The sequence below is a fragment of the Dunckerocampus dactyliophorus genome, chromosome 21, assembly GCF_027744805.1.
Source record: "Dunckerocampus dactyliophorus isolate RoL2022-P2 chromosome 21, RoL_Ddac_1.1, whole genome shotgun sequence".
In the NCBI taxonomy this organism is placed as follows: Eukaryota; Metazoa; Chordata; class Actinopteri; order Syngnathiformes; family Syngnathidae; genus Dunckerocampus; species Dunckerocampus dactyliophorus.
In genome coordinates this window covers 12,939,552-12,965,010 of record NC_072839.1, presented here as the reverse complement: position 1 = coordinate 12,965,010, position 25,459 = coordinate 12,939,552, and the positions used below count along the sequence as shown (strand labels likewise).

At 45.2% G+C, this 25,459-nt stretch overlaps 1 protein-coding gene across 3 annotated transcripts; it reads left to right on the top strand.

Annotated features, from left to right (window-relative positions):
* The first annotated feature begins 2,038 nt into the window (after nucleotides 1-2,038).
* slc4a2b (solute carrier family 4 member 2b) lies at nucleotides 2,039-24,098 on the top strand. 3 transcript variants are annotated; one of them, XM_054765571.1, is made up of 23 exons: nucleotides 2,041-2,364; nucleotides 4,811-4,959; nucleotides 11,081-11,240; nucleotides 11,317-11,540; nucleotides 12,005-12,108; nucleotides 12,595-12,803; nucleotides 13,958-14,094; nucleotides 15,506-15,686; nucleotides 15,850-15,985; nucleotides 16,792-16,981; nucleotides 17,048-17,153; nucleotides 17,237-17,421; nucleotides 17,515-17,722; nucleotides 17,804-18,010; nucleotides 18,082-18,230; nucleotides 19,540-19,734; nucleotides 20,074-20,322; nucleotides 20,428-20,517; nucleotides 20,608-20,774; nucleotides 21,605-21,858; nucleotides 21,935-22,104; nucleotides 22,284-22,457; nucleotides 22,534-24,098. In XM_054765571.1, the coding sequence occupies exons 2-23, from the start codon at nucleotides 4,912-4,914 to the stop codon at nucleotides 22,612-22,614; spliced, it is 3,624 nt and encodes a 1,207-aa protein (XP_054621546.1). In that variant the 5' UTR covers nucleotides 2,041-2,364; nucleotides 4,811-4,911; the 3' UTR covers nucleotides 22,615-24,098. The 3 variants fall into 3 exon arrangements, with proteins under 3 accessions (XP_054621543.1, XP_054621545.1, XP_054621546.1); XM_054765568.1 differs by having other exon boundaries at nucleotides 2,039-2,364; nucleotides 17,515-18,010; XM_054765570.1 differs by having other exon boundaries at nucleotides 2,039-2,364; nucleotides 16,792-17,153.
* The last annotated feature ends 1,361 nt before the right edge of the window (nucleotides 24,099-25,459 follow it).

Genomic DNA, 25,459 nt, shown 5'->3' with positions numbered 1-25,459 from the left:
CAAACAATTCCATCTCGTACACACACAGAACTTCCTCCAGGGTTTGGATATTCCTTTAGCCCCCCAAGGCTTGTATAAGCTGATGTGGAATGTCAGGGCTTGATTATTTGGCAAAGGGGTAACAACTTGTTTAGATCACAGGACTTTCTTTGTTCTCCATTTTAACGCCACTAATCCGACGGCTTTTGTGACTTTAGGGGGGGATTTGTTGTGTAATGGCTATGTTTTTGTTTTGATGTGACAAAAGGCATGCCAGTGTGTTTTTTGTCTGAATTCTTCTTCTTCTTCTTATTCTTCTTATTATTATTATTATTATGATCGTTGACACACATGCCCATGTTAAAGTGACTCACTAACGCCTCATGAGGAACACAGTGGTACTGCAAGATGAAAGACACCCTTGGTCGACCATATTTTGTGGACCCCAATTTGACATCAAAGTGTTCTGTTAGTGTGCTCCATGCTTCCTGGGTGTTTCATATTAAAATAAAATGGTGCACATTCGTCCCTCGCTACATGGCAAGATGTAAACATTTGAGAAGATCAAATACATTGTTTTTCGTGCATAAGGGTTTCCCAAGTAAGTATATTAGTGTGTGTGTGTGTAAATGTATAAAAGAGAGGAGTTAACTTAAATTTCTTTGTAGAAAGGCGCTTTATGAACGTAATTACAGTTACTTGTATTCATTTACAGCGCAGCCTTGACACACCCAACATGGCGGCGATGTTGACGTATCGCAGCAGTGGACAAACCCACTCGATGCGGCGGCTATCTATGTCTATGCTCACGACGGCCGCTAGCTATAGCAAGCTAACCAGTTTATTTCTTCTAAACTTAAGAAGCCAAAAACCTACCACTTCCACTTGGAAGAACGTTTTTCACTCTATCATGTCGGACATGCCATGGCTGACATTGCGCTTTATGAACCTAAGTACATTTACTTGTATTCATTTACCGCGCAGCCTTGACACAGCCAATATGGCGGCGACGTTGACGTACGACTTGGCGCTCGGTGCGGCGTCTATGTCTCTGGTCGCGAGTTGCGCGATGTGTTGTAAGCTATGAATAGTAGGACTGCAAAGGTAATTGTAAGTGTGTTATTACATGTCTACAGGACTCTAATAATTGTAAAAATATATATATATATATTTAGAAAGTCAAACAGATTTTCTATGCACTAACTATGAAAATAATTATTTTTTTTTAACATTGAATCCTATTTTGCGGAAATTTTATTGTAGCCTGGTTTGGAACCAGTTAACCACTATAAACAAGGGCTGACTGTATATTGTATTATATTATAAATATATATAATTCTAGATATATTTAAAAAACCAAATACAAATGTGTATATATAGTGTGGCAGACTGTAGTCTCACAAGAAATGGTCAGAGGCGCTTCAGCTTGCTAAAAGGAAGCGGCTATTGAATTAGACAAGCAATAGCCAACACTGTACAAGCTTGTCACACAGTGGAATGAACAGGGTGGTCACCAGACAAAAAAACAAAAAACACTAACTACAATCATGGTGCCAACAGGTAAAGAAAACACACATACGGCAACTACCACGACTACTACTGCGGCTAATAATGAACAACAACTGTGTTAATTCTAAACACGGAACTCTAGCGACTTTCTGCAAAGCAAGTGCTACAAGCCAGCTTTAACTTGACAAGCAAATCATGCATGAACGCATTGTTTTATTTTAATTTTTGAACAAAGGAGTGCCTGACTTGTTTAATTCACACGCACGTATGTGCCTTGTTCTTGAGAAAACAACCTGTTTTTTATCGTACTGGACAGACATGTAGGTAAACTGCAGGGCATTTCTTTTAACGTATGCAAGAATACACCTTTATGTTTGAAATATTAGCCTATTTAAGTGCAAACATCATTTGAAATAAAGCTTGCAGAAGTGACATTTTGCAGACGGTGTTATTTTGGATGTTTAAAACATGCTAAAGTTGCAAATATTAATCATCAAGAGTACTGAGTGTGACCACTTTTGTGGCTGAGGTGTGTGTGTGTGTGTGTGTGTGTGTGTGTGTGTGTGTGTGTGTGTGAGTCAGTGTTGAATGGGCCCTGTAGTCACATGGCTACTTGTCAGCAGGCTTCCAGGAGGAAACTTAATCCGGGGGACGAAGGCGGCCGCTATCAGTGGATGCACGTCGGTCCGAGAGGCTGGACGTCACTCGCTGCACATCTCTTTAACTCTCTGACCATCTTCTCTATCTCACTCTCTCTCTCTCTTGTGTTTGCTCTCGTCCTGCACTCTGACCAGAAGGGGCTCGCTCCTGCCTACAGAGATCACGGCTGCACTACTACCATGTCTGCGGTGGCTTCTCTGCAGTAAGCAAATCAAGGTAGGGAGCCTTCGCCAACCATCTTCTATTTATTGCATTATCAATGTATAATTTGTATGTATGATGCCCAATTAGGTATCCCAGAAGTTTGTGAATATTTTCTCATGCAAGTGTAAAAATGTCAGGTTGCTAAGCAGCAAACGCCTCAAACAAAACACTTTCTGCTACTTTCGGTAAGTTTTCAATGCATTTCACAGCAATTTTGTATCACTGTCAGTGTTTGCGTTATTTATCGCACCCTTTTCTGCGTCATCTTCGAGGGTCATTATTGTGTTCAGAATGTTTCTCCAGATAAAACATTGAGGCCGCAATGTACCTCCTCCTGATAGAACAACACAATCAGGGGAAAAAAACTGTAGACGGACTAGTACACCACATGCATTTTAACACGTTGCTTCCCTGCCACATGTTTAATTTCTCAAAAGCTTGCCAAAGCACTCTCTCCTGTGCGTGCCACAGCGCCTGGGAATTTATTGGGTATATTTTTATTCTATGGGAGAGATGAGTACCCACGCAACATCCATCGACCAATCATAACTCGACCAGACTATGCGTGTCAGAGTGTTTTTAGTCCATAACACATGATTGGTTCTCCTCATGTCTATAGGAAGAGGCGGCGATGGTAGTGAATTGAATTAACCAACAAGAGTCGCAGCGTTGTGTATTTTAAAGCATTCGCCGACCGTTGTCTTTCCAAGTGCGAACTTCTTCCTGTTTTCACAAGTACTTCCTCCCAAGGAGGACAAGTTTTTCCTGAGCCCCGTGCACACAGATGTGACATAGTGACTAAGTGGGGTGTGGAGGTGGGGAACAAATTCCTCATCGTCCCCTTGCAGACGAGGCACGAGGGGACTTCAGGATGACTCTTAGTGAACACGATGGACGTCCTCACTTCCTCTTGCACACTCAGCATTCATCCGTCTCTTTTTTGGCGGCGTCAGCCGTTGCATAAGGAGCAGCCTGCGCTTCCTTTTTTTAAAAAAGGATGCCCATTTGAAGTCCACAATGCACAACTATTAGAAGTTAGGAGGTTGTCTGGTTCCCATAGTTCACGCTGCACATCCCAGGGTGCTGTAACTTTATCCCTGTGGAGCTGGTCCTGCCTCTTCCACACTGGCGGGGTGTACGTTTACTGAGAAAATATCACTCTGTTATCACCATGATGACATGCAGGAGTTTGCTTGCACAGTATTTTTTTTTTTTTATGAAACCCGATTAATAGACGACCTAAAAACGGTTGTCAGCGAGGTCAGTGTTTGTGTGCGCCGCGCCGGCATCTTTATCATCATCTTTTTGACAGCAGCTGTCAGACACGCTGGTCGGGAGCGGCAGCAGTGGTAAACAATATACCGTACAGTAGTGTCACTTACTCTATTGCTATTAATATCTCGGCCATCATTTAGAATGGCATGTACCCCACTGCGGATTAGCTCCGCGCGCATACACGCACGTCTCAAATAGTATCGGCCACGTCCTCCAGAATCGCTTTTACGTTTGCGTCTGCTAAGCCAGTGCCTCTCAATTATTTTCTGTCAGGTCCCTCGTAGGGGGTGAAGCATTTTTTCACAAATACTATCGAGAACCACCTGTAACGTTAATGTATTTATCTGTACAAATCACTGCATGAGTTGCTGGCACCAGTATCGTTCAAGCATGACTGAAGACACAAACAGAACGGCTAACCTGGAAGAGTCGAGTCCCCCCTGCCTCTCACGCCCCCACTATTTGAGAAGACCGCACCGAAGGCTGGCGGCGGATAGCCGAAGCACGCGCCGCGGCTTATCAAGTGGTCCTCCTGCACAGTAGTGCGACCTTATCGAGCGCTTATCTGAGTAATGGTTAATGACCTTGGGTGGCGGCGAAGAAGACGTTCCTGCAGGAATCATAAAAAAGCAGGGACAAGATTGTGTGTGTTTACTCTTTAAGAGAGCATGAATACTTCTTGTGTGTGGCAGTGTTCAAGTGTCTCAGGCCACCTTTTGATTTGTTGGTTTGTTACTTCCTGGTTTATGGGGGATGACTAATAGAAGGGAAGTGCTGTTCCGATTGACTGCATTGAATTGTCATAAGTCAACAGGTACAGTATACACTGTAGCTGAGTATAGCCTTATGGCACCATTCCATCAGCGTATTTTATGCTGCAGCCTATCATAAGTGCAGTGAATTTCTAGACAAGTGCAGACAATGAATCTTTTTGTCGAGAAACTGTTTAACCTTATTGAAATGATGATGTACAGCTTATTGCATGGCCGGAGACGCACACGTATAATCATAGACAAGATTTTAGGGGGCAAAAGGTTAGCAGGCAAGTTATACATTTATACATCGGGCTGGAGTCTTGATACAGTAGCTGATGTTTGTTGGCTGTAGCATGTCTGGGACGTGAATGTAGCCATTTTATGGGGCTTGAGCCTAAAGGTGCTACTGTCAATATCTGTCCCTCCAGGTTATGCTGCCCAAAAGTTGCCTGAGTCCCAGCGAGAAAGAGAAGGGCTAACGCCGCACCCGATCCCAAGCAGCTTCCCAGAGCCCGTCCCGTGCGGAGCCATGAGCAACCCCAGCACTCCAAAGCAGATTAGGGATGCCGTGCCGTCGGTCAGTAAACACTTTCAGACAAAGTGACAGACACAGCCATGTTGTGAGCCTTTGCACAGACAAAACTGCCATTCGAAATAGTATAGACCTACATGGCATGACGTAAAATGACTATAAAACTGCTTTGGCACTTTCCATTCATAGTGCTGTCTTGCTAGGTGCTACCTTTCTAACGGTTAACATTTTTGCCATTATACTCATATTAAAGTGCATACACTTACATGGCAAGATGTAAAATCACTACAGAACTGCACTGGCACGCTCCGTTGGTGTCTTGCTAGGTGCTAGCTTTCTAACTGTTGGCATGTTAGCATTTTAGCCATTATCCCCATAATAAATTGCACACATTTACATGGCATCATGTAAAATCACAACACAACTGCTTTGGCACTTTCCATTCATAATGCTATCTCGCTGGGTGTTAGGTTTCTAACGATTAGCATGTTAGCATTTTAGCCATTGTCCTCATATTAAAAGCATACATTTACATGGCATGTTGTAAAATCACTCTAACTGCTTTGGCACTTTCCATACTGCTATATTGTTTGGTGCTAGGTTTGTTAACAGTTAGCATGGTAGCATTTTAGTTATTATGCCCATATTAAATTGCATACATTTACATGGCATGATGTAAAGCGCTTTTGATACTTGGTGCTATGTTATAGCATGCCAACTGTGAGAATTTTACCCATCTTTGTAAGTATAAACCTGTATGGCTCTAAAAGAATTGCTTAAAAATGCAGCAACATGCCATCTTTTGAATGACACAAAGGGTTCACAACCCCTTGGACGCACACTGCCGCCGTTTTCCCAAAGGCTAAAATAATGCCGGACCAGACTAGTGCAAACACAAATTGCATTACAGCTGCCTGCTGGGACGAGACTGTCCTAGCTTGGAGCGCCGCTGGTCCTCGGCCAAAGCAAGCAGCATTCCTCTCCTGCGTGGAGAGGTCCTCCACATGTTGATCTCAGCGTGATTAAGATGCCCAAGTTGAACATATCGCAGGGTTAAAGGAAATTTCTTCCCATGACACAGTTAGCTATCATTCCTTTTGCAATGGTTTTGTGCCTTCCGGGAATGTGAACGTATACTTGTGGCATTCAAGGAATCGTACCGTAATGGCTGCTGTCTGACCTTTTACCCACTTTTTTCATCTGAGCTCATCTTGAGGTTGGAAAATCTAAAGGAGGCCTCACTGTGTTATGACAAAGGCAATACTTTATTTCATTTCGACAGTAGCTTGGTCTTCGGAAAGACATCTCACTTTTTTTTTTTTTTTTTTTATCACGTATGTCCCTGTCCTTGTAGATGTCTACACTGTAGCACAACATTAGGAAATGCCTGCTTTCCCTCAGCCTTGCATATTTTTTCTCAGCTCTTTCCTGTCCAGTAGTCGCGACCATTCATTGTTACCTGCAGGGCGTCTGGTTAAAGAGGGGAGGGCTCCCCTCTGCACATAAACAACACGATTGAGGTTGGAAATAGAACTCCGGGAGTTACGGCGCAGAATGTCGAGCATTCACGAGTGGAGGCGGCACTGTTAACTGGTGGGGCGCGAAGGACTCGTGCAGAGGCCACACCTACTTGACCTGTCTTTGACCTGTTGGGGAAAATGCAAATAAATGCAACAGAAGCTGCAATGGTGAAATGATAGCAATAATTGCAGCAATGAAACATGCCAACAATGACAATTAGAGCTGCAAACAACTATTTTATGAACGATTGAATCATTATGTCAATACTTTGTCCGTCATCCCTCCCGTTTTCACCAGGAAACTGCCGTATGTTGCCCTTCTTTACTGTCACCCTCCCTTTTTTAAATAGTTTCCTGTAAATTTCCCGGATTTCAACTTCAATTAAAAACACAAAAATCCTCCCCTGTTATTGCAAGTGCCAGTGGTGACCGTGTCCACGCTGCCGTGCAGCGCTTTGGCAAAATTTCCCTTATTTTCCGGAAAATTCCCCTTATTTCCAAGTGCAATGTTGACGGATATGGACAGGACACTCACATTTACAGTAAATAATGCAGTCAGGGTGCCATAAAATCCACTGATAGGGTTCATTCAAAGCTGAGTGTGTCACACTCGCGAGCAGGAAGTGTGGCGGTCAAGAAGCTCACTAAAGATTAAAAAAAAAAAAAAATCCTGTTTGCACTGTGACAGTTGCTAGGTCCTTATTGGTCGTTCCCCTAACTCCAGCAGAGTTAATTATTACATCCGTAACAACTGGAGAGGGAGCGTTGTGATGATACCGTCTATGGATATTTAGGCTTGAAACGTTTGAGTCATGCCGTCTTTTTTTCCCTGAAGAACAGCCGCCGCGGTCATGTGACCGGGGCTAACTGGAATGGAAAGCGAGCGGTTGGCCCCAAAATACCTCTTTTAGTGTTTTTTTTAAAGAACGATAGCAATCAGGTTGTTTTTTTTTAAAGCAGTAGCAGCACTCCCACAAGTACTCCATGGACTATCTCTACTCTTTCAAGGTGAGTTTGGCGTTTGGAATTTTTCAACTTCTTTTTACCAAAAGGAAGGAAGGAGTTCACACGCTGCTGGCTGACTCGGTTAAATGATCAATTGTAGCCACACACGCACGCACGGCCTGCGACCACAGCGGCGTGGTGGTTTACTCCCTCTGGCCTCTTCTTTGCCAAAGGTCAGTAGTCAGCATTGATTCTGGCCCATGCAGCTTCATTTTTTTTTTTTTTTTTAAACAATGTCCATCTCCGGAATATAATGATCGGGTGAATTTTCTGCTCTCAGGTTATTGACAGATAGAATACTTTCACACTGCACTTGAGACTTACCAGCCGGTACTCTTTAATCCATTCAAAAGAGTGACACAAACTGTGCTGTGCTCATTAAAGTCAAATATGCAGCAACACTCATCGGCCACATGGTATGACATGATCATTGCAACAGCTCCTCTCTCTCACTCCCCCCCCCCCTTTCAAGTGCTGACTTTGTAGGATTTAAAGCCAACCTCCCGGTACACACATAATCTCCTCCGCAACCTTCACATGCTCACGTCGAAAGCCTCACTGCAACTTGGCTGTTGCTTTTATGCCATTACTTCTACCGGTTATTGCGGGTTAAGCTAAAGTCGCCATCGTGCTGATGTTGTTTGTTTTCACTTGGCTGTATCCCCATTGGCTTGTTTTGGCACGTTACAAGTGGTGGAAAATTGTCTCACCTCCATGGGAATCCATCGCACTTCTCTCCCACCGCTGGGGATTGACTGTGAAAGCGCGATAGCAACGAGGGCTTTGCTTTTCTATTTGAGCGGGGCTTTTTTTTTTTTTTTTAAGTCATATAAGCCACAGTTTGGGATGTCCCGTGCAGGAAATGTCTTACTGCTGCTACACACTCTTAACTGGTGCCTTATTCAACTACACTGAGGGGGGTTGGAAGATTAGAAACAGTTTGATGCGTTGAATTCTCCGTAACTACAATAAGTTAAATGTGAAATGTTTCAGCGTACAAGGAGTCATTTATGCAGCCGTCAGGTGTTCTCCTCTCACCAGGGTGTGGCATGTAAAAACACACTGTGGGCCTCGCTGGGACTCATGGGAGATATTTACCCCCAATAGTATTTCACACTTTCTTCAGGCATAGCGTCAGTTTATGAATATATGAGTTGAGCATCTTGGGACCGAGACCGAGGGGCCCCATGCTGAAAAACATGTATATACTAGGGGTGTCACAACATCTCGTGTCACAAGATCTTGCGAGATTACAAACATGACAAGGTGTATCTTGTTCAGGAAAAAAATGTCACATGGGCACTCGGGCCGGGACGATAACTAATGCATTAACGAGATGATTGCAATGTCTGATGACATTGCGTGTGAATGCCCAAGCTCGATGAGGTGAGGGGAAAACAAAAATGAGCAAAAAAAGGAATAATAAAAGGAAAGAAAGGAATACTAATTATATGGGATGTATGAGTACTCAAGATTATGACATCATGGAAGACAAAATATGTATGATGTATGTTAAATGTTATAGGTAGCCTTAATGTCTGGATTGTGATGAACAAGTTGATGGTGGAATTGTTGGAATTGGTTGGAAAAATATTGAAGTAGTGGAGTAATTAAGATCAAAGGAAATTACAGTAAGTAAGATCAAATGGATGAGAATGTCGGGAGAAGTTGGAACTTTTGGAACGTTAGTTTGAAGCCCTGGATGTGTGGAAGGTTTTCATGGTGGAATGGTTTGAATCGGGTGAGAAATGTGCCAATGCTGGGAGTTTGAAAAATGGCCCATTCATTTTCAATGGGGGAAAAAATGTGTGACATTTTTTGGATAATCTAGGAATTTTTAGAAAAAAGTGAAATGGGATAGGATTCCCGAACGATCGGATCGATTTGATGCTTCAATGGTGTGAATCGCTTGAAAAATGAAGGATGAGTTGGCGGACAAAAAAAGGGCAAAATGAGAAATGATATACAGTATTTTTGAATACCCTCAACATAATAAATGAACTTGAACTTGATCATTTTGCCGACCTAAATATGTTGCCATGTGCATGCGTGTCTGTTTTCATCGTCTCTCGCCTCCAAACAGGCAGGAAGAGAGTTCACTCTGTGCATTGGTTTCAGCACCATGGCGCGTTTGTTCCATAGAACAGCGGCATGACTGGAGTGAGCCCTTTTGTAAGTAAAAGTAATGTTAACATCTCGTCTCATCTCGTTGTCATAGACCCAATCTTGTGTATCGTCCCCTGAACTGCCCCAATATATACCTCTGTGGCTATGCTAACATGTAGGGGTGGCACGAGACGGGACGATACGCAAGACTGTGTCTACGAGGACGAGACGAGATTTGAACTTTATTTTGTAGAAAAGTACAATGAAAAAATACATGACGATGATATATTGCAATCTACTAGTACAATTTCTACTTTACACTCTTCTGCGCTCTGTGTGCCTTGCCTCCATCCTCCTCCACCTCCACCCACCGAGACAAACAGACTGTGTGACTGACAACTCCGTTCACGCCGTTGTTCTATGGAGCAAACACGCTAAGGTCCTGAGCCAATGCACAGAGTGAACTCTCTTCCAGCCTGCTTGGAGGCGGCAGACGAGGAAAACATCCACATTGCAATGTATTGAGGCCGGCAACATTATCAAGTTCATTTTCATTTATTGTGTGATTAATTAATCCATTAATTATCATCCCAGGCCCAGTTGCCACCACACAGTTGTTTTCTGAACCAGAACACTTGTCGCGTTGTAATCTTGTGATACCCCCACTAAGATGTGATAGCTGACAAAGCGTATTACTAGCTGAGTTCAACGTATTACAATTTTGCTGTTTTTTGCCCTCCATTTTTGCTTTTATTCAGTGTTCTTGTCTCCGTTTTTATTTTAAAATGTAGCGCGGGCCACTGAAAAACAAGCTGCCGACTGCAAATGGCCCCAGGCCACACTTTGGACACCCCTGCTGGAAATGGATGCTTATAACTAAAACAATGATGTGTTTTCAACCTATCTTTCGTATATCACATGATAAGTACAGTTTCCCCCCGTAGAAATACTGAATGCAGCAGAGAAGAAAACAAATATACCACTGAAACAATATGTTTGTTTGTGCTGAGGACCATCATCTGACCCAGGACCCCATGAAGGGTCCGGCCCAGGAACCGCACACACCTGACCAGTAGTCGGCAGGCCACAGTTGCGAGCCCTGTTGGTGGATTCACAGCACTTGATCCCGACGTCCCAGCCGGGGCGCTGGGTGCAGCAGGGCGCCAGAAAAGTGATCTGTTATGACCCACATGATCCCCGTCACACCTCGGTGTGGAAAAACAACAACGGAACCCAGCACATGGCCATTGTGTACAATTTGAAAGCGGGCCTGTCATGTGACGCTCGCGCACTCCTTTGCACCGCAGTTCCCCCTAGCGTTCATTCAGTGAACTCACTTACTGAACTCTTAGGCAGTGACACTATTGTAATATACAGTAATCTTCAACACAGAGATATCAGGTTAAAACTACTGTGTTTTATTACCAGAAAGATAAATGACAAGACACGATTATATACTGTGTATGTAATATAATGTATGTTTATTAACAGCTCCAAATGAACTGAAAATTTAAATCAAGCTAAAACTGTTGCAGCTGGAGACGTCGTCTTCGCCCAGGGCCGCACATCCAGAGGAGGACGATGATGGCGACCTGAACAAAGCCTTGGGCGTGCAGCGCTTCCAGCAGATCCTCAGCCCGTCCGCTGCGGTGCCCGACGAGCAGCACCACAACTACCACGAGGAGGACATTGAATGTAAGCACCCTCTCTCCCCCGCGCCCCACTCAGACGTAAATGAGGGCCTTTCCTCAACCGAAGCTGTGCTCCACAGACCACCGTCACTCCTCCCACCACATCCATCGACCTCTGTCCAAGTTGCCCCTGGAGGGGCGCCGCAAGAAGGGCAGCAAGAAGAGGCGGAAGGACAAGGATCACAAAAGCGGGCACGGCCCCAGCGGCGGGCCCATCGAGGAGGGGGAGGATGAGGAGGAGGAGGAGGAGGAAGGGGAGACGAGCGCCGCCCCCTCTGAGCCTGTGAGGGTCAAAGATGTGGAGGTAATCATGGGGATTACTTGACATCAAATACATAGCTCATTTGCATGTACGGCAGTACAACCATTGTGTGATGCCTGCATAATTTCCTGTTATTAATATTTTAGTGGCGTCTCAATTATTCATCAGTGGCTCTCCGGTTGAGTCTCTATGATGATGACGATACAGTACACCAAACCAGACCAGATTTAAACCAAGATGCTTTTATTTGCGTACAGTTACGTCCACCAAGCAGGTTATTTTTCATCTGTGCAGTTTTATTTGTGTGCAGCTTCCTGTGAATATGTGTGCAGATGGTGGGTAAAACTGAAGGACGCCATATCTCATTCATAATGAATTCATAATGTTTTTAGAATATGCCCAGGGCCAAGAAAAAGGATGAAAATGGACACCCCCGGTGTAGATGGATGGCGAGATACTTGAATGTACTTTAATGTGATGTCTTGGTGTGGCCCTGTGTGGCACAGTTCTTCGTGTCCGATGATGACCATGTGGGCAGCCCGGCCCGGGAGATACACCTCGTTCCGATGTCCGGCGTGGGATCGAACCATGACGATGCCACATCCACAGAGTAACTATAACCTCTTATTATTTTTTTCCTATGTTTTTAGCTTGGCAAGGCACACACGTTGCCATGTCTCAGGCATCCAGAGGGCCTGCTGTGCCGGCTGACGTGATGGGCCCTGGTAATCCCATATATCAGCTGTCGCTACAGACGCCGCAGCACACCTCAGCAGCGCCAAGGCTCCACCTATGACATTTACGCTCTCGCATCTTTGTATTGTACCGAGTCTGTGCCGGGATAAAGCAGAAAGAACACACCGCGCTCGCTAGGACCTGCTTTTGATGAAACATCCTGATAGGAGTTGATACTGTAGCTTTGGGAGGTATTCTTTAGAGGAACGGTGAGTTCATTAAGTCGGTATCAGGGATGTCTTGACTTGGCTCTTCCAAATCTGTTCATAATTACTTTTTTATAATACCGAGAAATATTTGTTATGAAACACATTAAATCTGGGATGACCAAGTTCCATTTTCTCATTTTCCTGCCCTGTAGCAAGCCAGAGTTATTCGACTCCGCCGACTGTCCTCCGTCGGACCACCCGCTGATAGCCCGGGTGTCCTCCACTGGCCGCAACTACGACCTGCAGGAGCGACGGCGCACGGGAAATATGACGGGCGCCGAGCAGGCCAAGTACCAGCGCATCCCCACCGACGAGAGCGAGGCTCAGACGCTCGCCTCCGCTGACCTGGATGGCATTAAGAGTGAGACATTTGAACTCATATGTCAAGTTGAGTGCGTCTGAGTGGGACATTTGTGGGACGTTTCCTTCTGTTTTGTGCTGTGCAGTGTTAAAAATTAGTTAGAACTCACCAGCAGAATCAGCTGGATTGACTGAAGACTTTGCTTAAATGCATTAAGTTCACAATTCAATCACTGCTCTGTATTAAATGGAAAATACATGTAATAAGTAGTAAACACGACCAAGTCAGGTTTCAAGCCAGCAGTGGGCGTCCTGCCCAGTGTGTGCTCAGTTCAAGGAGATGAAGAGGGGTGGGGGGTGATGTACGTCTGAGAGGTGACCTCTCAGCAGGGGGCAGCAGCTTATCAGAGGATGTGACATGCAATCCCCCCCTTTGTTATTAAATTAGCCCTTCCCGCCGTCAGCTGAGGCCTGTGGATGAGAGCCCGAGCCAACACGGTGGTTAATTGTCCAGCCTGGACACAGGGTTCACCACCCCTGATTAATTAGTGGAACAAAGTCGGAAAAAAGAGACTCCGCCTGGAGGTTTGGATGTGCAGTCATTATGGGGCTTAGTGACACAAGAGTCCAGCCTCCCAGCAGGTTCATCCCCACCCGCTCCGTCACCGTAAATCATCCTGGGAAAGGGGCTCTGTGCCTGGCTGCTGGTCAACAATAGGAATTATTAGATCACTGCTCTTCCCCTTTTGTTCCACTCCGGCAAATTAACACCACCACTCACTGATCTACTCTGAAGTCCCGCATGGACAGGGGTGGGGTCAGGCGGCGGTCAAGAAATTCCGACTTTTTTGCGATTGGTCAAAGACATGCGTGTGTCGTACACACCTGTTTGTGCCCGCCCTATTCCCTTCAAGAGCCGCTCGCACCTGCCGAGCCTGGCGTTACATCCCAAAGTCATATCATGGCGCTGCCTCACTTTGGGCCTCCTCAGTCCAATGACATTTCAGGAGAAGGACGACGGGCGGGTCTTGGATGAGTCGATGCAGGACAGAATCAGAAGCATCACAGTTTGTTACATAGGACATAGCAGCCCAGACGCAGGTAAGACAGGCTGAGATTCCCTCTTACGTTGCAAAGTATAGCTAGCAAAAAGTCAGAGCACCCCAAGGAATTGATGTAAACTCGGTGTCGCCCACTTCTGCTCTCCACCCCCAGGTCACCGCTTCGAAGATGTCCCCGGCGTACGCAGGCACCTGGTCAGAAAGAGCACTAAGGGTCAAGTGGTGCACATCGGCAAGGACCACAAGGAGTCCACCACTCGCAGCCGCAAGCAGGACCGCACCCCACACGAGGTGAGCAACCTGCCACACCACAATATACAATACACAGGTACATTGCAATAAGTTAGACTATGCTGCAGTTCATTTACTGATTAGACCACAACTGACATTAGACATTTTTCAGGATATTATTTATGTTCTTGCAAGATATAAAAAATATGTACACACAGACTGGCTACAACATTACATGCATTGCCTTTACAAACATAATAATGCTCGGTTTTAAAAGTCTTAGTGTGTTTTATGGGTTGCGGCAGCGTATTACATCATAATGAAAGCTTAAAACATATTGCCTTCGTTCAGGGCTGTTCCTTGGCAGCCCGGGCTCCTATTGCAGCCCCCAGAGAATATTCTATACATAAAAATGAAACCAGAAATATTATGAAGAGGGATACGAAGAAGAAGAATGTCTTTGTTTAATGTTGTCATTAAACACATGTGTATGTAGAATATACAAAATAATTCTAACAAAAACAAGAAAAATTAAAATGTGAAATACTGAAGGTTTAAAGAAGATATCTCACTAACAATAATAAATCACTGAATATATGTAACAGCTCAGCACCGGATTGGTGTTAGCGTGTTTAATAAATTAAAAAAGAGACTATCGCATCCTTACATTTTTCTGTTTTTCAGCGGAAAAAACCTTAATTTATAATGCCAATAACAACTAATTGTTATTATTAGTACTGCAGTATTCTTTGCAAAGGCAGGCTATTTTTGCAAGTTGTGTGTTTGCTATTCATTTCGCTGTGAACAATTATCATCTCTAAAAGGGGAGTTGAAGGTTGGGTGGGTGACTGATAAAAGATAAATGAAGGAAGAAACAAGGGGAGGCTTGGGTAACCAGACTCTATTGTCGTGCTATGTTTTATTAAGTCACACACACACATTCTCATGCGTGGGCGCCCGTCAGGTAGGCATGCGTGCAAAAGTTTGAGGCCACCGTGTCAGCCTTTCAGTCCTCTCCTGCCCCGTCTCGCTCCTCCAGCCGGTACCCGTGGTTCTGTACCGCTCTGCCTCACGGCCCGAAGGCGTCCTGCTGGACATGGGCACCGGCCAGGTGGCCGTAAGGTACAAGAAGGTGAGGCCGGGTTGAGCGTGATTTGACAGGCATGCGGCACAGACGCGCCATTCAAGACCAAAAACGCTGTCGCTGGATTGACGAGCCTTTTAACGAATCTTGTTTTTTGTGTGTGTGTGTGTGTGTGTGTTTGTCAGCATGATGTGTGAAGTGCTTTAAAGACCTCACCTATGTCCCCAGTAAGCATGTTTTAATGTTCATATAGACACGGTAGAGCAAACCAGCTGCTCCCGCTATGAATATTTAGCACATATTTACTGTAATGAAGCAGCATGTTAGTTTTTGTCCCAGCTTGCTTTTGGGTCATTCGTGGGATTGACTGTTGGATTCTACGCCCAGGTGTTTGTGGAGCTGAACGAGCTGACCATGGACAAGAACCAGGAGATGCAGTGGAAGGAGACGGCCCGTTGGATCAAGTTTGAGGAGGACGTGGAAGAGGAGACAGACCGCTGGGGGAAGCCGCACGTGGCCTCGCTCTCCTTCCGTAGTCTGCTGGAGCTCCGCAAGACCATCTCGCACGGTAGGAGGTCCAAAATATAGCCTGGCAGTTTGTTTGCTGCTCTCAGTATGATGCAGTATAGTAATAATAATTAACATATTGAAAACTGATTGTTATTATCATCTTGGGGAAAAAACATAGTTGTCTCCGTGACGTGTGCTGACGTGTGTGTGTCCGCGTGCAGGTGCAGTGCTACTGGACCTCGACCAGAAGACCCTGCCTGGCATCGCCCACCAGGTGGTGGAGAAGATGATCATTTCTGACCAGATCAAAGCAGACGACCGGGCAAACGTCCTGAGGGCCCTGCTGCTCAAGCACAGGTGACTGCAAATCACATCAGGGACCCTGCTGGGGTCATTTCCTCCCAGCCCCCGCCACCGCCAAATTCCTCAAAGATTAAACATTTTTTGCTCCTTGACAGAAACAAGTGAGCGAGCAGATATGGGAGGTGAGGTGCATCATGGGAAAACACCAGACTGTCTAGGCTAGGGCTGTCCAAAGTGTAGCCCAGTGGCCGTTTGTGTAAGAATACAGTGGAACCTTGGTTCTTGGACGCCCCCGGTTTTCATAGGATTTGGTTTTAGATGAAAGTGTGTCTGTTATTGTGCGGTCGAAACTAGTCCATTTGCCCGCCTATCATCCAGCGGAATTTAGTGCCTAAACAAAGCATCCACATGTTGGTGACTCTGTCTGTGATGAATAGATAGTGGTTCATTTAGAGTTGGGACACTATAAACAGGTTCCAGCCAAGTAATCCTTAAATCACCTTTATTATGTATGTACTGTATGTATGTGTGTGGTTTATTTATTCATAGAACGCACACAGAACGATGAACAACTCCATATCTGTCGCATATCTTCCTATTAATAAGCATTGTGCGCCCTGCGCTGAGGAGGTGTTCAAGCTCACTGCGTATCTCACAGTATCAGACCGTCCCAAAGATTTTCAGTGGGGTTCAGTGGTGGCCCGTCCATATGCGGAAATGACAGCTGAACAAGCAGCTGTTGAATTTTTCGTCTCCCTTGCTGCCATCTTGCCCCTTGCTGCTACTAGGTGGCTTCACACCTGGTCGCCGTCTCTCTTCCTCCTGCTCACCCTCTCTCTGCCTCTCCCCGCCCACCGCAGCCACCCGAGCGACGACAAGGAGCACAGCACCCCCTTCCCAAGGAACATCTCGGCCGCCAGCCTGGGCAGCCTCATGAGCCACCACCACAACGCCAACCACGCCCATCAGGCTGAGCCGTCTGTCACCAACCCCCTGATGGGCGGCGGCGACGCGGACGCGTGGATCGACATGGAGAAGAATGACATGCAGGTATGTTGGGAAGGGGCAGTTGTTTTGTTTTCTACAAAGTCGACCTCCTGTGTTGCTCCCCAACAGAAGGAACCAAGCATTGTGTCGGGCATGCACAAGTCCAAGTCCAAACATGAGCTCAAGCTCCTGGAGAAGATTCCAGAAAATGCAGAAGCCACTGTAGTCCTTGTGGGTGAGTCATGGCAAAGCAATAAGCGCTGTTGAATCAACTCTTAACATCATGTGGTGACCAGCTCTTGCTTTGCCGTGTCCCAGGCAGCGTGGACTTCCTGGAGCAGCCCACCATGGCGTTTGTGCGGCTGCAGGAGGCTGTGGAGCTGGAGTCAGTCCTGGAGGTGCCCGTGCCGGTCCGCTTCCTGTTTGTGCTTCTGGGGCCCGCCACCACCAGCATGGATTACCACCAAATTGGACGCTCCATCTCCACGCTCATGTCAGACAAGGTGTGGAGGAGTTTTTTTGCTCTACTTCTACTTTTTTTGTGTGTTTCACGGTGGCCACATCCTCTAGAAAACTTCTCTACCTTGTTCATCCAGCAATTCCACGAGGCAGCCTACCTGGCGGACGACCGACAGGATCTCCTGAACGCCATCAACAGCTTCCTGGACTGCAGCATCGTGCTGCCACCGTCAGAAATGGGCGGGGACGAGCTCCTGCGTTCTGTCGCTCGTTTCCAGCGAGAGATGATGCGCAAGAGGGAGGAGGGCAAGCTGGCTGAGGAACCCAAGAGCCTGGAGGAAAAGGGTTGGCATCTCTGTTGGTGGGCTGTCACTGACACTGCGTGCTGTGACTTGAAATCCAACCAAGTGTCCTCCTGTCACTCAGAAGCCCTCATCGCCCCTTCCAAGAAGTCAGACGACCCTTTAGAGCGCACCGGGCACCCCTTTGGCGGCCTGGTACGAGATGTGCGGCGCCGCTACCCAAAGTACATCAGCGACTTCAAGGACGCCCTGAACAGCCAGTGCATGGCCGCCGTCATCTTCATCTACTTTGCCGCCCTCTCTCCGGCCATCACCTTCGGAGGCTTGCTGGGTGAGCACAGCCAAAAGCATCCAAAACACGTGCCGCAAAGCGTGTGACGTTAAACGTGTGTTTGCTCTCAGGCGAGAAGACGAATGGTCTGATTGGTGTGTCGGAGCTGATTGTGTCGACAGCGATGCAGGGCGTGATCTTCTGCTTGCTGGGAGCGCAGCCTCTTCTGGTTGTGGGCTTCTCTGGTCCCCTTTTGGTTTTTGAAGAAGCTTTTTACACTGTGAGTAAAAATGCTGCACTCTTAACAAAGGCTCAATAAGTGTGTGCCCTCTGCTGCCAGATAGTCTTGTAGCATGTTCACATCATGCGACATGGCGGTATCATAATCACTAATATGCCTCATATAAAACCAGGCTGATATAATTCTCATATTATTTCAATTCACTTCCTCATAGCTGAAGCTGTTGTCAGTCAGGCTGGACGATACTACAAATTTTGGTATCGATCCGATACCAATGAAATACAGGGCCAGTATCGCGATGCCGCTGCTTTTTACTTGGACATTTTTCAAGACCATTTAATGATTTTGTGATTTTGGGCTTTAATTTGTATAATCTGAATAAAACACAAGACAAATATTTAAAATATATATATATTTGTAACTTATTTCTGAACGATTATAAAATATTATCTAATCTATAAAATATAGATAAATATATATGCAATTATTACAGTATCTTAAACTCTTTTTTTTTTAAATACGGTACATATTTCATACTATTTGCTTCAGCAAAATAAAGTCTAAAGCTTTCCAGTGTCCAAGAACTTCTTCCCTGACTTTATAAACAGTATAACAAAATATAAATACAGTCATCTCTCACCACAATGCGGTTCAAATTTCACAGCTTCACTCTGACAGCTTTTCAAACATATATTAATGAATAAATTGTGCTGTTTTGTGGTTGAATATGACCTATTTTTAGTCGAAAATATGCCTATTTAAGCAAATTGTGCATATTGTCTGCCTATATTAAGCATTTTCAAGCATAAAAATGGCTAAATGAGGTCAAATACATATATAAGCCATTAAATAGGTCTCATTCAAATTGTCAATGTAGTGCTCTATATTGGTCACTCGGTGTCAGTGATTGTTTGGTGAGACAAGCACCAGATTTGTCTTGGGTAGGGGCTTATTTTCTCTGATTATGTCTACTGTATTGAGTCATGTGAGTGTAAAGGTGACTATAGGGGTGTTATTTCATGTCTAGAGGGCTCTAATAATAATGTTAAAAACCGTATTTTGAAGATTGTAAAAAGGTTTTCTAGGCTGTGACTATGAAAACATTCCATTTATAAAGAAAAAATCCTACTTTGCGGAAATTCACTTATCCCGGTGTGGTCTGGAACCAATTAACCTTGATAAACGAGGAATTACTGTAATACATACATGGAAATAAAGATAAACTAGAGTAAAATATATCAATGTGATACTGGCATCGATTTTATTTATATTTGGATCAATCAGCCCACTTCTATTGTTCAGGACTTTCTGTCTTTAGTTTCCTGTAATGATGCACATCTCATCCCAGTTCTGCAAAGCCAACGACATGGAGTACCTGACGGGCCGCGTCTGGATCGGCTTTTGGCTCGTCGTCATCGTGCTCGTCGCGGTGGCCTTCGAGGGCAGCTTCCTGGTGCGCTTCGTCTCCCGCTTCACGCAGGAGATCTTCTCCTTCCTCATCTCTCTCATCTTCATCTACGAGACCTTCATGAAGCTCGGCAGGGTAAGAAGAAAAAACCACGTTTGGCTGTGGTTGCGTCGCTGATATTAAACTGAGCTGACTTTGTCTCTGGACACGGGTCAGAACTCGGGGTGGAAATGAGTGTGTTATTTTTAACCAGTGAAGCTTGAAAGCTTTGCTGACTGATTGGACTTGAATGTTTGTTGGATTTTAAGGGTTTATTATCCAGGCTTATTTTTTTGTCCATTTTTACAGCAGAAATTGGCGCTAATAACGATAAAGATGATGTAAAAATATGCTTACAGCAACATGAACTCAGTTAAACCAAATCTATATTGTCTGTGATCTGTACTGATGTGAAGCATCTTTGTCACCGGGCAGATTTTCAAGGACCATCCGCTGAGGCGCTGCTCCTTGGACCCGCTCGTACCCTTGAACGACACCGCGGCGAACGCCACAGCTGACAACGTCACAGCGCTGCCAAGCAATGGCAACGTACCCGAGTCGGCGACCAAGGGTGTGACCGATGAGCCCAACACGGCGTTGCTCTCGCTGGTGCTCATGGCGGGGACCTTTTTTATCGCCTTCTACCTGCGCAAGTTCAAAAACAGCGCCTTCTTCCCCGGACGGGTAGGGTAGACAATTGTTTGTTTGTCACACACAGTAACGACTGTAAAAGTCTGAAAACTGACCTTGAAAGTGATTTGTCGTCATTCCTGTGTTGTGGTTTTGAAGCTCCGCAGGATAATTGGGGATTTCGGGGTACCGATTGCCATCCTGATCATGGTCTTGGTGGATTACAGCATCGAGGACACATTCACACAAGTAAGAATCTACACACTCTACACCTTCAAAAAGCCAAACAGGCACAGTTTCACATACATCATGTTTGTTTGTTTTTTACCCTCTGTCCAGAAACTGAACATTCCCAGAGGTTTCTCTGTGACCAGCCCTGACAAGCGGGGGTGGATCATCAGTCCGCTGGGAACCCAGCGAGAGTTCCCCATCTGGATGATGTTTGCCTGCTGCTTACCCGCCTTGCTGGTCTTCATCCTCATCTTCATGGAGACGCAGATCACCACGTGAGTCCCTTTTAAATTCCTTTCTTACATTTTTATGATGATTTGGAGTGCACGACAACGTATATTGCACAACACTTCAGCAACAGAACCAATGTTGTCATAGCCATTAAGGCGCAAACTGCTCGGCCAGCTTTAACAGCGCAGATGAGTTCACACATGAGTGTCACACCGACAGCTGAGTAGCAACATTTTGAAGCACATGCAGAGGTAGATAAAGCTGCAGGAGCTGCTACTACTAAGCTACAGCCATCTTGTAGACCACATTGTCATTTGTGAACAGCTACAGTACATTGGACAACACAGCAGCAAATGAACCAATGTTGTAATAGCGATTTAAGGCTCAAATTGCCCAGCCAGCATTAATACCGCGGATGAATTATTTTTTTAAACAACAGTATGCATGCATTTCTCACCGACAGCTGAATAGCAGCCTTTTAAAGAGCATGTAGAGGTAGCTAAAGCTGCTGGGTGCCCTCGACTCATACTTCAAATGTAAGCTACTGCAATCTTGTGGACCACATTCTCATTTATTAACAGGTAAAGTATATTAGACAACATAGCAGCAACAGAACCAATGTTGTAATAGCGACGAAGGCACAAACTGCTCAGCTAGCATTAATACCCCCCAATAAGGTCATTGTAAACAACAGTACGCATGGGTTTGACACCGACAACAGAGTAGCAACATTTTGAAGCGCATGCAGAGGTAGATAAAGCTGCTGGATGCCGACCACTCGTTAATGCCAATATTTTTTGACCCCACGCAGACCATCAGTGACCTAAAGAGTGTGTTAGCATTTTCCTGTCACAGTTACGTGTTTCACCCTCAGCCTGATTGTGAGCAAAAAGGAGCGCATGCTGGTGAAAGGTTCCGGCTTCCATCTGGACCTGCTCCTCATTGTTGTGCTGGGCGGCACCTCGGCCCTCTTCGGCCTGCCGTGGATGGCCGCCGCCACGGTCCGCTCGGTGACCCACGTCAACGCCCTCACGGTCATGAGCAAGGCCGTCGCCCCGGGAGACAAGCCCCGCATCCAGGAGGTGAAGGAGCAGAGGGTGACGGGGCTCTTGGTGTCCATCATGGTTGGTGGGTGTCGCTGCACGTCTCGCGTCGCCTCGTCCGGCGTCCTTGTTAAGAAGAAGCACCCGTCTTCTCCCCTCAGGCTTGTCCATCGTGATCGGGGACCTCCTGCGTCAGATCCCCCTGGCGGTGCTCTTTGGTATCTTCCTCTACATGGGGGTGATGTCGCTCAACGGCATCCAGCTGACCGAGCGCATCATGCTGCTGCTCATGCCGCCAAAGTACCACCCTGACCACAGCTATGTCCGCAAGGTGAACAACTACAATTTTTTTAATTTTTGGAGTAAAGATGCTAGATTGCTGCTGCTGCTGCACATTTCCAGTGCTTACCTTTCAAAATAAAATGATTTGCCCAAATTAATGCATCATTTTTGAAAGAGAATTTGGAAGAAACTTGTGTTATTTAATGTTCTTTGGGAAATTTGCTCCAGGTGCGAACCCTGCGCATGCACCTGTTCACCTGCATCCAGGTGGTGTGTCTGGCCGTGCTGTGGGCCGTCATGTCCACGCAGGCGTCGCTGGCCTTCCCCTTTGTGCTCATCCTCACCGTGCCCGTCAAGATGTTCCTGCTGCCGCGCATCTTCAACGGGCGGGAGATGCTTTGTGTGAGCGCACAGATGCCCCGAATCATTTTGTTCCTGAAGCGCATGACGTCAAACCGTGTCGTTTCTCTCCTCCTAGCTGGATGCCGACGACGTGGAGCCCACGTTCGACGAGCGTGAGTGTCACGACGAGTACTCGGAGATGCACATGCCCGTGTAGCCAGCCAGTGAGACTCCTCCTGGAACCACTTGTAAAGCTATGTGACCCTCCTCCTCCTCCTCATCAGCAGCATCACTTATTAGTGAGAAAACAAGCCAAGAGGGGGCGCTAAAGGCCTCTCTCAAGAACCAGCAGTCATTATGTAGTGTATGTTTTTATTATTCATATTTAATAGTATTTCAGGGGATTCCACATGACCTGACTACGCTATTACGCTAAATCAAGTTGCAAAGTGATTATTTTAGCCCTGAAAGGTTGCTCTGATTCACATTGAATATGTGATGAACATACAGGATGCCTTCCTTTATGTTCACACTTACTGCTGTTCAAGTTTGTTTTTTTTTTAAGCTCACCGAGTGCCTTTATATGAAGGAACTAGAAATGTGTACTGAGAGGATTTTGATCCTCCTCCTCGTTCTGTCTTATTTTGACAGCCTTTCACTTTACTTAACCCGCCTCTTGAAGAAGGTATGAGCACTTTTTTTAATGAAGACACCAAATCAGATCGGTGACTGTAACTCAGTGTGATTGTTTAAAATCTTTCCCATAAATCTGTCATGTTATTGTTTTATGACTGTCTAACTGTCGTTATTGTCTTTCTAACCGCGGCCCTCTTTTCCTAGATGATTGCTAAAATAACCAGCAGAGGGCGATATATACTTGCCTGCCTCAATTATTATTTTAGATTTTTTTTTTTTATGACACCACAGCAATGTCGTCTTTTTCTTCCATACTTAAAACACTTTGTTATTTGTGCATTAACATAGTCAGTGGAGTTATAAATACTAAACACTTAGGGCACTCATGTAGAATTGACGTGTCACTTGGGTTGTTGGGCTTTTTCTTGTCGCTATAGTGCCAAACTCTCACAACCTCGCTTCCTAATCTAAATTTAACATTCCGACATGTATCATTGGCGACTAATGGTGTAGAAACACCCCCAGTCGACTACATATTGAGGAAAGAGCTGTGTAGACAATCTCAAATTGCATTGCTGAGAGGGAAGGCTCTTAAAAGCGTGTGTTTTCTGTGAGCGCGTGTGTTTGTTTCATGTCATGTTGTTGCGACGTGGATTGGTGACTTTGACTGTGTTTAAAAAAAAAAAGAAAGAAAAAAACCGTTCAGAATGTCCTGTTACGCTCAAGTGTCGATGTTTGTGATCTTGTGCCTGTTTGCTGTCACAAATTTGCACAAAATCTCAAGTGCCTGCGGGGACCAGCAAGTGATGTACTGCAAGCATCCAATAGATTCAAAATGTATTTATCTATCGCAATGTGAGGCATTACTGCTGTTGAAAACGGGGTTATTTGGAACGCACACACACACTGATGAAGGAGGGATTTTTTTCGTTCGCTTGTGTTGCCCGTGGATGACGTGAAGGTGCTCTGTGTGTGTCGGGATGACGAACACAGAGGCCACTACTGATGTTCCCTACATTTGACGGTTCAAATATTGATGACAAATAAAAGCTATTTTCTATTTAATCTGGATGTTGTCTTGGTGTGTCTTAATAAATGCTCACAGTATTACTGACATTCCACTGACTGTGTTTCAATTGGCTCATTCATTAGACTTGGTTATTACTGGATACTATCTTTATCCTTCATGATGGATTTAAAAAAAACAGCGGTGCAGTTTTATGATGTTCATTTTCCCTTTCAAGGTGAGAACTGTGCTTTTCTTTGGTGAACTGCCACCATAACAGCCAGTCTTGCTTAGGTGGCAAGTGCAAAAAGCTTATTAGTAAGCACTGCTATACTTCCTGGTGTAGCTGTGCATGTAATCTAGACAGTATATCCGTCCACCACCCACGCTGTAACTGGTTCTCAAGCGAGTCCCGTATCTACGGACCATTATTATGTTTTTAGCTAATATTTTCGAACGTGTTCACTTGTGCTCATTATCATCTCGCCAAATACTATTTGACCCTCAAAGGCTGCCATATTCAGGAACTAGCCGTGTAAGCTAGCGAGCTGGCGACGCTATTTAGAGAACAAAAATAATCTGTAATGTGTTTTTCCGTATCATAAAATGCCCGCTCTGATGTGTGTCAGCAAAACTGTTCCATAAATGAGTTTTAAAAGAACTGCGTGAGCGCTAATGGGTGACAATCCACGGTACTACCAACACAGACGTGTTGAGCGAAAAAGCACGCCGCAATGCACTCTGGGACATGTAGTATCAGCGGTGACGCATGGTTACCAACTGGCCGATTGTGACATGAAAATACATTTTGCGGTCCAAATACAAGTGTATCACGCTTGGCTTGCTTGTTGACGATGTTAGAACATTTTTAAACAATTATTTTAACTACTTACGATTTAATTTTATCCCTGTTTTGTAAGTTGAACTCAGAATAATAGCAATACAGTTCAGAGTTATAATGAAATGTGTTTTATGCAGTCTATCTGACCTTATGAAATTAAATGGGGTTACAAGCTAAAGTAGATTTTTGCTCATAAATATCCGAACTGTCCAACTTTTACTGATTTTTACTGACAACACATTCCAAATTGTTTGATCATTTGGCACAAACACGTCATTTAAAATGATATAAAATCATTGTATGTAGGAAAATGACTGCTTAAACTGAAATTCCAAGATGCTAAATATCAGCATACATATGACCCTCCAGTTCCAGACTGTCTCCTATGTGTGTGTGGGGGTGGGGGGTTGGAAAAAAAGAGGGCAGGATGTTCCCGACACTGAGAGGGCGGTCCATTATTTAGTGTAACTGCGACAGATACAAGAAGGAAGATGGCTGCTTTTCTGCTGTTGCTGCTAATGCTGAGTGCTGTAACCTTGAATACCTCCGCTGATGCACAAGAGGCTTACACCAAACTTC

Coding starts and splice junctions, on each gene's coding strand:
- slc4a2b (XM_054765568.1), top strand. CDS start 4,912: ATGAGCAACCCCAGCACTCCAAAGCAGATTAGGGATGCCGTGCCGTCG. Junction 11,541..12,004: donor TGAGGGTCAAAGATGTGGAG/GTAATCATGGGG, acceptor TGTGTGGCACAG/TTCTTCGTGTCCGATGATGA. Junction 18,011..18,081: donor CACCTTCGGAGGCTTGCTGG/GTGAGCACAGCC, acceptor GTTTGCTCTCAG/GCGAGAAGACGAATGGTCTG.